Source organism: Stigmatopora nigra, chromosome 2 (genome assembly GCF_051989575.1).
Source record: "Stigmatopora nigra isolate UIUO_SnigA chromosome 2, RoL_Snig_1.1, whole genome shotgun sequence".
Lineage (NCBI taxonomy): Eukaryota > Metazoa > Chordata > Actinopteri > Syngnathiformes > Syngnathidae > Stigmatopora > Stigmatopora nigra.
The window spans coordinates 2,000,296-2,012,845 of NC_135509.1; the positions used below are offsets into that span (position 1 = coordinate 2,000,296).

The 12,550-nt window shown below is 35.3% G+C and overlaps 1 protein-coding gene across 1 annotated transcript; it reads right to left on the minus strand.

Annotated features, from left to right (window-relative positions):
- Positions 1-172: 172 nt before the first annotated feature.
- mfsd2b (MFSD2 lysolipid transporter B, sphingolipid) lies at positions 173-11,567 on the minus strand. The gene is made up of 15 exons (XM_077711969.1): positions 11,354-11,567; positions 9,678-9,991; positions 6,344-6,469; positions 6,145-6,269; positions 4,265-4,388; positions 3,642-3,720; positions 3,391-3,572; positions 2,898-2,988; positions 2,703-2,824; positions 2,484-2,567; positions 1,888-1,971; positions 1,709-1,818; positions 1,502-1,645; positions 917-1,093; positions 173-790 (listed from the first exon to the last, which is right to left on the minus strand). The coding sequence occupies exons 2-15, from the start codon at positions 9,972-9,974 to the stop codon at positions 742-744; spliced, it is 1,794 nt and encodes a 597-aa protein (XP_077568095.1). The 5' UTR covers positions 9,975-9,991; positions 11,354-11,567; the 3' UTR covers positions 173-741.
- Between the last annotated feature and the right edge of the window lie 983 nt (positions 11,568-12,550).

The following is a 12,550-nucleotide window of genomic DNA, read 5'->3' on the forward strand; positions in this document are numbered from 1 at the left end:
TCCAGTTTTTTAAACAAGTGTTTTTTTGTTAACAAAACATTTTGATTGGCCAATAAAAAGAACTCTACCTCCATACATGAAGTAACTTGGAAGTGCCTCAGAATCCTCAGGAATTAACGTGAAGTCATCCAGAAATAACCTGAAAAACGCCATGTAAAAAAACATGAAAAACTGTCATAATAACATTTTTTTTATTGCAGTGCTGTTGTCATCCATCATGTGAACAATCAAATTGGCATGCACACCATTTTAAATCCCACCATCCGATTGTCTCAGCACAAAAAAATATGATATAATAAAGAATGCAAAAAGAAAAAATACTTTCCCTTTTTCTGGTATATATAAATTCACATCCTACCTCAAGAGGAAGAAACACGCACATGGAATACTGCTGTTAAAAAAAAATAAACAAAAAAAAACAATTTTGTGATTTATTCTGTCTCTACTCTGTTTTTTTTCCTCACATAAATAATAAATAGATATTTTTTTCAGAGTATCTAGACACAGCAAGGAAAAAAAGTGGAAAAATAAAACCCTGATATACATTCATTGGTATATAAATACTTATATATATTTTATGGCTATACAGTACGTGTTGAAACAAAAAAATGTTTACGGTAAAAAGAAATCCCAGTGTAATATACACCAATACCAGCAAAATTTCCCAGTAAGGACGACTGGGATATGCGTCCGTCACCTGGAATTTTTTATATATATTTTTTTTTTATTATTAATTTATTGTCACATGATGCCCGAGTCATTGGAACTCCTGGAGACGTTGCTCTGCTTCCTGCGTCAGATAAAAATAGGAAAGATATGAAAAATGCATTGACTCTCCTGCCCCGTTTTGACAAATTGCCGCCAGTTAAAATGGCGGACGGATTTTTCCGATAAGAGAAATTTAATGGCGACTCACCTCAGTTCATCTAAGTGTGTTTTATTGCGAAGTCGTACTTTTTCTGTGATGGGGTACAGGATCAAGATCAGGAGGCCAGTGACGATGAATGCCACTGGGGCGGCGCCGATGAGTATTTTTAGCGTGTATACTACTTTGGCTGGTTGCTTGCAGGCGCCGTTTTCGTAGCCCGCAAACCTATGCAAACACGTAGAAAAACAACAACAAAGAATTAGGATGAATCTCAAAGATTTCATGGAAAAAAAATTAAGATAAAAAAATATTCCGATTAGCCAATGGGATGTGAGTATCCGATGCAATACAATTGGAAATAGCAACACTAAAAATCCATGTAAAATATGTCATTGTTGATGAATGATATAATGCAAACTTAATATCTCTTAAAAGCAGTCATAAGAATGAGTTGATAATTATATATTGTTAAATTTGTTAACATTTAATATCAATTCTAAAATAAAACGAGGAAAATATGTCATTCCTGAAGTCAAATTTTTCCACAAAATCTATCATACTTTGCCATAAAATTATATGAAATGTCCTCAATTGTGACATTTATTTTGACCAAAACACGTGATGACGACTTACTGCAATAAGAGGGTGGACACGCCCAGCGAGACGGCAGCTGCAAACTTGGTGAAAAAGACGTAGAAGGAGTAGAAGATGGCCTCGTGGCCTTTACAGTTGGGGTTGGCCAACCGGAAGTCATCCACCACGTCGGGTAGCATTGACCTGAATCAAAATCGGCCGTTGATACGGATGGCGACCTTTGAGGAAGTGGCGGCCATGTCTTACCACGGCAGTAGAAGCGAGGCGGCCACGCTGAGTCCGGAAGACACGGCCACTATGTACGCCACCACCACATTGGGGACGAATACCAGGATCATGATGAACGGCATGATCCACTAAAAAGAGAAGAGATTGAACGCAAAATGTCTGGAGGTTGTTGACCGGCGCCAAGACTGAAGACTGACCGTGATGCCGCAGAAAGCTGCCGTCTTCTTTCCAAACTTCTGCAGGAACCACTGCCACAGAGGGATGCTTACCACGGCCGATACCTGAAGGAGGATAAAAAAACACATGTTAAAACTATTAAACTAGTTTGAGGATTAAAAACATGAATATAGAGATAAAAATTGTGAATCAGGGGGCGGCTTATATGCGAGAGATTGTAACAATTATATGGTTTTAAGGCAATTTTAAGGGTTTAGTAGTTTATACGCGAGGGACGGCTTATATAACAGAAATTGTACAATTTGACAATTTTAAGGGTGTAGCTTATATGCAGGGGGGCTTATACGCGAGAAATTGTAAAATTCTACGATTTTAAGGGTGTAGCTTATACGCGGGGCGGCTTATATGCGAGAAATTATAAAATTCAATAGTTTTAAGGCAATTTTAATGGACTCAATCAGTTGTATTTTGGGGAAAAACAGTGTATTCAAAATGTTCAATTTGCGAAATAATGGGAACTTTGTGCTTTCTAAAAATCAGCTTGGAGAAAGTATTTGTGAAATCCAATTCTCTGTGTTTTGAATCCTCTGAGAAGAGAAGCAAAATGTCAACTCACCAGGATGGTCAACACGATATTCTGGAAGTGTTCCCTCAGGTCTGCAGCGTACGTGCAGAACAGGACAAAATTGTTCTGCACCAGCTGCACACAAGCAACAAAGAAGAAGTCAGGCGAGACCAAGCTCAGCTCAGGTCAGACCAGACATTATAAAAATAGAAAGTCTCTACCCCGACCGATTAGCATCGATTGAGTTTCGTTTTTTCATTTTTTTTGTACCTGAATGGCTACCAAGATGAAGAGGAAAGCGGCAGTGAGGATGAGATAAGGCCTATGGCGCATCACCATGATGAAGCCGCGGTGGAATGGAATCTGCTTCTCCGTCTTCGGCGCATACGGATCTGGTGAAATTGAGTTGCCGTTGGATTTATTTCATATGAATCAACAATTTTATTCTACTACCACTGGCCTCACCATCTTTCTCTTTAACCCCGAGGAACATGACGGCCGTGCAGACCAGGAAGATTCCGCCAATGACGCCAGCGGCAATCATGTAAACTTCCTTCTGCAAGTGGAAAAATGGCCACTTAAGTTCGACCAATAGAAACATCGCAATATGAACTGCGGTCAAACCAGCAAAATAGTTTGGCCACTTAGTCCAAGCATTACGGTAATAGTGACTTCCACATGTATGTAGTACTTTTAAACCCTCAAAAGTAAGTCATAAAAGCAGTACTGTATAGCTCAAAATTAAAAAAAATAAATAAAGTAGCAGCATGTAACTGTCAATAAAGTTTTTTTCATAATTTCAAGACAAGTTGTGTCAATCCTAGCAGTACATATACTCAAAAGTATGCAATTTTACAAATTAAATTTGGAAAATTGTTTTTCGTAGTTTCCAGGCAAGGAAAAGTCGTGATATTTGAGGGATTACTGCTGTACATGTTCTTTTTTTTTTTTAACTTACGGCATGTGTCAGGTATTCTTCTGACCGCACCAAACTCCGAACAACTTCGGCACCCCCGCTGTTGTTAAGTGCGTTGACGGTGGCGTTGTTTCCTTGGCAGTGCTTGAGTCTGTGGGCGCTGGCAACAATCTGACCTTGAATGGTGGCGCCGGTCAATGTGCCCAACACTTCCATAGTCATTCCTGATAGAAAACACGTTGTTAATACGTCATCCCTAGATGATTGATGGATAGCATCGGGAAGGTACTCACGGTAGGCGGTGGCAGAGTCACGCTCCCGTTGGTCCGTGCTTAGAAACATGGTGAGAGCCGAATAAGGCACGTGGTAGCACTGAGGGAGAAATAGAAGCAGGTCACAAACCAGAATTTTCAAGTTAGGAAAAAAGTTCTGCAACCAATTAATTTTAGATATTCTTCATATAAAGTACTTGCACTTAGGATGTTTTCAAGTTATGAAAACAGGTTGGAACCAATTAATTTTAGAGAATTTTCATATAAAGTACACTTATACTTACGGAATTTTCATGTTCTGACAAAATGTCTGGAACCAATTAATTTTAGAGTATTTTCATATAATGTACTTATACTTGTGAAATTTTCAAGTTAAGAAAAAAGTTCTGCAACCAAATAATTTTATATATTTTTGTATATGAAGTACTTGTACTACTTATAGTTTTCAAGTTATGGAAAAAGGTCTGGAACAAAAGTAAACTAAAGTAAACCTCTACTTACAAAATTTTCAAGTTACAATATAAGTTCTGGAGCCAAATAATTTTAGAGAATTTTCATATAAAGTACACCTCCACTTACCAATACTACTAACCAATAAATTTTGTAAGTAGAGGTACGACTGTACCTATTTTGATGGTACTCACCGTGATTATGGTCTGGTAGAGGCAGTAGAATCCGACGTACCATATGAACCTCCCGTTGGTGAAGGGGGGAACGTACCAGAGGTAGAAGTAGGACACCACCAAGAAGGGTGTACAGCCCAGCATCCTGCAGGGAAAGAGACGCAAGGCTGTCAATCAAACTGCTTTAATCTGTTGCGTAACATCAGAACCAGGTCACGGCGCTAAAATAAGTTGAGATAAGGGAATGTTGTTGAATAATATTTGCAGAGATTTACGTATTAACTGTTGTTTTGCAGATTACTATTCATCCCGGATTTGGGAAATTTGACTGTCACAGTAGCAAGAGAATAGACATAAATAAATAAGTATTAAATAAGTCAATAAAAATAAAATAAAAATGGATAAATAAATGAATAAACCAATAATTAAAAAAACAAATACTGTTCAAAAATATATATACAGATTCCAAATAGATAAATAAATGAATAAACCAATACATAGATAAACAAATACTGTTAAATTATATAAAAAATAAATAGATAAATATTAAAAATAATTATAAATAGATTAAAAAATAAATAAAAAAAATGATAAATAATCATGTTGCTCAAATATATATTTATATATATTTTTATCTATATATAAATATATATACACATACATTAACATTCATAACAACACTTTTATGTATTAAACTTGTTAGTCCACCTTCTTCAAATTGAGCCACCCATTCATTTTTCAAGTAAAATCCTGAATTCTCCTGGCAAGAATTTAGGCTCAGCTCATTTTGAAAGCACAAAAAAACAACAAAAAAATGAAGGCATTCCGGTGACGTTGTCAAAACAACAACAACAACAACGACGAGCCGCCACCTCTGACCCCGCGAGAAAGGAACGGGAATAATAAAGAGTGGGAGTCCCAGCGGTTTCTGGTAGCGTCTGGTTGTGTTGCTCCACTCTTCTGCCGATTGTTTGGCATAACAAAAAAACATGTACAATGCTTGTACTGCACTATTAGGCTTGGAAAGGAAAAGGGGGGCTCACTGGTGCCTGCCAATGAGAACATTGCTGCAAGATGGAGGTGATAAGATGACAAATTTGCTTATTTAAATAGTGTTAATGGATGAGGGGATTTAAAGATGAGATTTTTCGCAAATGACAAACACAGTATATAGTTTTATCCATTTTTTTAATCATTTTAAATTATGTACGGCATCAAACAACTTTTGTACGGGATTATTTTTAGGTTTTTAAAGTATTTTTTGGTAAAATATCCATTTAGTTTTTTATCCATTTTGCATTTCCCATTCACTATATAAATATAGCGTGTCAGCAAGCAATGTACTTAGATATTAAATGATACAGCGACATGTACAAAATCTGGAATTTAGTGCATAAAAAAATTTAGTAAGTATTTTTGTACGTTTTTGTTTTTTCATTGTCATTTAATAAGGGTAATTGTAATCATCAAAAAAGTATGTGACATGTACTTGGGATTTTCCCAGATTGCTTTGCAAATATGTTCTGTGATATTCAGTTCTGAATCCATGACGCTGAAGAAGCAAAAAGAAAATAAGAGACCCAGTCGGTGGTGCGGGAAGTTGCCCAAAGTTGAAATGAAGCGTTACGTAAATGCAAGCGACTTGGTTGGTGCAGGGCGTGTCGGGAAGAGTGCAATTAAAGTGCCATTAGCCACAGGCGGAGGCTATTTGTTAACGTTATACCCAAGAAAAAAAAGCCACAAGAATCTTCCGCGGTGTTTTAAGTTACGCTTTGTTTTTTGTTTTTTTAAAGTCAAGTATTTATACTTGTATATTTGTGTGACACTTTTCTGCATTGCGATCATAATCCTCTTTTTTTAATAGTTATCCACATCTATTTTGATCATCTGAAGAGGCTCACCAAGGCATGAGTCTTCCAAACTTGGTCCACTTGGTCTTGTTGATGAAGAAGCCCACCACTGGATCCACTATGGCACCCCAGGCCTTCCCGACAAACAGCACCATGGAGGCCTGGAAGGCGCTGATCTGAATGGATGGGAAAAAAAATTAATGTATTTTTCGGGTATCCCCGAGCCGCCATGTTGGTTTTCCGGTCTTACATGGGCAATGTCTAGCAAGTAGATCTGCAGGAAGAACGCCGTGGCGCTGGCCGCTACCTCTTTGGGGACGGCGCCGATGGCGAAGCATAGCTTGTTGCATACGGATAGCTTCTGACTCGGGTCCGTCTATGGAGAGAAAATTTAGAGTTAGTAGCTCAGTAAACGTTATATTTTTAATACTTATGAATGGAATGTTCATCCATTCAAATGAAAAAGTATCATTCATAAACCTCAGTTCCAACATTAGTAAGATTTTCTAACAAAAATGTGCAACTTTGCTAAAAAAAATAGCACTTTAATTAGTAGGATTTGCCACACGTTCGTATAAGCACTTTTCGCAGTATGTTTAACGTTCGTAGAGGTGTAACCGATATATCGTCGGGTACATTTGTGGTTGGGTTTAAGCACATGTTCTGTTTATAAAAAATAAAAGTGCCAAGCAGACTTGGAGGCAAAAGTGTGGTGGCGGTTTGGCTGATTGGTCGCTAAGAAGCCAATATCCGGGTTTAAAAGAAGATGGCGCATGTAAATAACAACATGTTTTGTCTGTTTATTTTTTAGTATTAGAAGACAGTATCCTGAAATCTGCATTGCAAAACATTATTATGAATTGTTATTTACTGGTTATGATGCACCAAATACAGTCAAAATTAGTCTTTTTTTCACCTTTACTTATGTATACATATATACACACACATATATAAGTATATACACATACATATATATACACATACATATACATACATACATATATACACATACATATATATATATATATGTATACATATACATATATATACATATATGTATACACATACATATACATATATGTATACATATATATACATATATGTATACACATACATATGCATACATATATGTATACACATACATATACATATATATACAAATACATATACATATGTGTATACACATACATATACATATATATACAAATACATATACATATATACATATACATATATGTATATACATACATATACATATATATACACATACATATACATATATATACAAATACATATACATATATGTATATACATACATATACATATATACAAATACATATACATATATGTATATACATACATATACATATATGTATATACATACATATACATATATATACACATACATATACATATATATACAAATACATATATGTATACACATACATATACATATATACAAATACATATACATATATGTATATACATACATATACATATATATACACATACATATACATATATATACAAATACATATATGTATACACTTACATATATATACAAATACATATATGTATACACATACATATATTGTAGTATATTATATCTTTTTTGGTGCATTCAGTTATTATTGTTATTTTTTACACAAAACTTGGTTTTGAATATCTCCTTTTTCAGTTATAATAACATAAGAAAAACCCTCTTCGTGTTTTCCTTTTTCACTTGACAGTCTAAAAATGAATTGTCACCATTTCATCAATGGGGCCATCTTTGGTGCTAAATAAAAGGGAGAACGTGGCCCACCAAAGTGAAACGCTGTTATTAGCGCAGCGCTGTCAAAACATGAAGGTCTCGGGAGCGACAATTACCAGGAGGGAGGCGTGTAATTATTCCATCTCCAGACGAGTGGGGTCAGAGGTAAGTAAAGGCTGAGGCTTTGGCTCCAATTAAGGCTAATTGGAGAGGAAATCAAAGTGTTTTCGCCATTGATGATGTGCAAAAATATACGTCTTTTCGTATTCTGTCATTCCCGACGCTCCAGTTATCATCAAAGAGGATAAACAGGATGTCCCGCCTAATCTTAGGAAGAAAAAAATGGCATAGCGCAACAGATATGTCAACATTAAAATCAGGGGACTCTTCAGGGTGGATATTTTTCATAGTGTAGAGGTATTTAGTGTAGAATTATTTCTGGTTTAAAATGTATTTAAATGGATCTTTTTTTAGTGTAGAATTATTTCTGGTTTAAAATGTATTTAGGTAAAAATACATATGTATTTATATTGACTTATAAATTACAAAAATATGTATTCTGTATTGAAACGCATCAGAAAATATACTTTAGTGATTTTGTGCTGTAAAATGTAAAACTACAGAAATATTTCAATGGAAATACTATTACAATTCCTGGATGGGATTTTTTAACCAAGATAATACTAATACTATATTCTATTGACTAAAGATATATAGTATTTTTTTATTATAAAAATATATAGTATTTTTATTATTATTTACTGTTCTATGAGAAATTGAAGGGTAATTTATGAGTGCAGTTTTAGTGGGCCACTAAATGGTTAACAATATACAATCAATACATTCTGTAAGTGATGCTTAGCTATAATGCTTATCTAAGCAGATTCTAAAAAGGTAAATATTCATTTTGCTCTATGCGGAAATAAAGACTGGGATTTAATAGACAGTCTATGGATGATGATGGTGGAATGTATTGTATGTACTTATTATATACTATATACTATAAATAGTATACACTATAATATACTATGTGGAGGATTCCTATCTTAAATATATAAACAAAACAGCAGTAACTATGCCCAAAAATGGCAGAAAATGACTAAAAAGTACCAAAAAAAAACCATAATAGGCACTTGTGGAATGACTAATATGCTTTATGAATTCAAATTATGAAATGAATGTGAAGGAACAGGGACACACTTAGGAATTAAGTGGTAAAAATCATAATAAAAACCCTATTAAAAATGCCTAATTATGTCCGTCATGTCATACATTGGCTTCTTCAATTGGAACACGAACCGGAACAACCAGACTCTGGCGAGTACACACAAAAACAAACATCTTTTAAAGTTGATAAACCACTGGGAAAAATGTTGTTAATAACCCTGTTAAAGTTGAATGAGATGGTTCAAAGGAAGGATGCATGCCATTGGGCTGTCAATTAAAGCCTGAAAATGAATATTGGCGCTCCTTGTTAGAAGGAAATCCCACAAGGTCGTACGAGGACTCTAAAATTCTATAAAATCGGACCGTAAAGGACATTTTTGACCGAGAGAGCCATAAAAAAATCTTATTTTCAAATGTTATTTCTTGAGAGCCATTCTAGTTGGAGCTAGCCAACCCGAGTGTGTTGCAAAAGCACTTAAATTGTCACCCATTTTAGCTAAACTAACAATTTTACGCTACAATTCTACGCACTTTCAGCAATAATCTCCCAAAAAATTATTTATTGTCCCCCTATTATGATTAGAATTGACTTTACAGAGTAATTTAACACTACATTTCCTCATAACAAACATCGCCAGAGGGCAAAAGCCAGGGCCGGTCTGACCTGTTGAGGGACTTTGGCGTCCAAAAGAGCCACGGTGGGCTTGAGCATCTTCTTGGCGGAGGTTAGACCCCTCGGGGTGCCGTTCTCTCCACGGGCCATGGCGGAGAGGCTGTGGGTGAGGCGGCAGGTGCCTTTCTTCTGCGATGGCGTGTTAAAGTGCGTGTGGCTGAGGCTGCGGGTGTGCGCCAGGAGGCGGGGCGGGAATTGGACATGGCTCTGACTGCGTGCCGGGAGCCCTGACGGTACCGCCTCTGCCTCCTCCTCCTCTCGGACAACTCGGACGCTTTGCGCCGCCATTCACATGCTGCGTTGCTCTGAATTGGTGAAACAAATAAACACACCCACACCGGCACAAAATAGAAATCCATTCAATATCCACTATGCAGAACACAACAGCGAAGGAATCCTCACATATGTACATAAGATTTCATCATGGAAAGATACATAGAACTAAAATAGTATATACATAGTACTACATATATTACAATAGTATATACATAGTACTACATATACTACAATAGTATATACATAGTACTACATATACTACAATAGTATATACATAGTACTACATATACTACAATAGTATATACATAGTACTACATATACTACAATAGTATATACATAGTACTACATATATTACAATAGTATATACATAGTACTACATATATTACAATAGTATATACATAGTACTACATATACTACAATAGTATATACATAGTACTACATTTACTACAATAGTATATACATAGTACTACATATACTACAATAGTATATACATAATACTACACATATTACAATAGTATATACATAGTACTACATATACTACAATAGTATGTACATAGTACTACATATACTACAATAGTATATACATAGTACTACATATACTACAATAGTATATACATAGTACTACATATACTACAATAGTATATACATAGTACTACATATATTACAATAGTATATACATAGTACTACATGTACTAAAATAGTATATACATAGTACTACATATACTAAAATAATATACTACATATACTGAAATGATATACTACGTATACTAAATACTATATACATACTACTTCATTTAATGTTGGTCACTTTATTAGGTACACTTCCAAATAATAATAATGCTCAGTTTTGTGTATTTTTGAATTGATATGACTGCTGAAGAGAATATATTTTGACTAATTTAGGCTTTTTCATGAATACCAAAGTGATTTGATTCTTTGTATTTCAATAAAGAATGAGAAATCTAAAATACTGCTTTCTTATGTACTTCCTAATAATAAAATAGTCTCTCTGGACTCTGGATTCACCGGTGGATCATTTTCTTCATCCTCTACCACAAAGACACCTCCCCAATTTTGACCTTCCAAATATGTCTAAATGACCAAAATATGAATGATTCATTATTAACCTAATTTTACTCATACTTGTTTAAAGCAAAATTTCCATACCAGTGTATTATGCTGAATGTGTGTACCTAATGTATTGGCCATATAGTGCAAACAGAATACATACTAAATACTAAATGTCAAAAAAAAGATTGCGTTACTATTCCTGGCAGTGCACATGAATAATGTATATGTATATATATTTTTAAACACACACTATAAAATGAAATACACATTTCCAAAAAATAAAGAGAAAGGCTGGGAAACACAGTACATTGTGGTCTTACCTGCTGATGGTTAGACGGAGAAATGAGCAAGATTTGAGCTCCGGACAGCGGCGACTTACTGGGCGTGTACGCCGGTGACGGAGCGTCGTTGGCCGGGCAGGATGAGAAGGAGACTGCGGAGAAGAACCACACACGCACGGAGAAGCGGCGGTCGCTGCTCCGCAACGACGACTACTGGCGGACACAAGTGGTATTGCAACACTCCTGTATTCATACTCACATAAATGCACACAAACATAAATTAATAAACACAGAAGCATATATAGTATTATATTCAATAAATGCGGTATTTTCAGTCATTTAGAAGGTGATAATAACAATAAACAAACCAGTTTAAAATAAACAGTTTTGTAGGAGCATTTTTTTAAAATTAATAGTATTAGTACTGCATATCATTTAAGATTTTAAGTGAACATTCAAAACCAGTATAGTTAAAGTTAAAAAAATACATTTTTGGTAGCCCAAGTTAAATTTATACATCATTACATAACATTTTAGTGGTCTAACTTTAATTTACAGGCCCAGTTTGGGATTATTTTTATATCCTATGAGCAAATAACACTGTGAACTCCCCATGTGATTAATAAGTACAACCAGTTTAAACTAGTAATCTTCACCGATGGCTCACAACATGACAAGCATATTTCCAAGCAGTTGATTGTGCAAAACATAAGTCCGGAAGTTTAAAAAAACAACTAGACTACGTCATCAGACATACATTAGAGACTACATTCCTGCCTAACCTTCAGTTGACAATCCAGTATTGATACTTTTTGACCATCCCTAGACGGCGACATTCCGACCAATGTGACTTGAACCCGGCACTTGCAATTAAATGACAGCGGGTGGAATGCAAACAATGAGGTTTGGCTCCATCTCACTGTCACTTATTCCACTTTGGATAGGTGTTGGTTTTGTGAGAAGAAACTAGCCAAGACGTTCCCACAGTCCATTGACATTCACTTCCACAGAACTGTCTGATTCATTATTAGCATTTTGGCGTCTGTTTCTCACCTCAGAGCCATCCAAAAGCTCTGTGGAGATTAAAATTATGATACAAGTACTAAGTAAAATGTCATATGTTGACACATTTAGGTGTTTTTGGTTGGAACGGCTTTTAATTTACGTAAATACTGCAAATTGAGTATAATAGTACGCCATACCAAAGCTGTAATTTCCCCTTAAACCACACCAGTC

Bases quoted from the DNA above. Each gene is read 5' to 3' on its own strand.
- mfsd2b (XM_077711969.1), bottom strand. From the start codon at position 9,974: ATGGCGGCGCAAAGCGTCCGAGTTGTCCGAGAGGAGGAGGAGGCAGAG. The intron at 2,989-3,390 runs GTAAGTTAAAAA...TTCCACTTGCAG, and splicing joins AAGAATACCTGACACATGCC to AAGGAAGTTTACATGATTGC. The intron at 791-916 runs GTGAGTCGCCAT...TATCTGACGCAG, and splicing joins ACACACTTAGATGAACTGAG to GAAGCAGAGCAACGTCTCCA.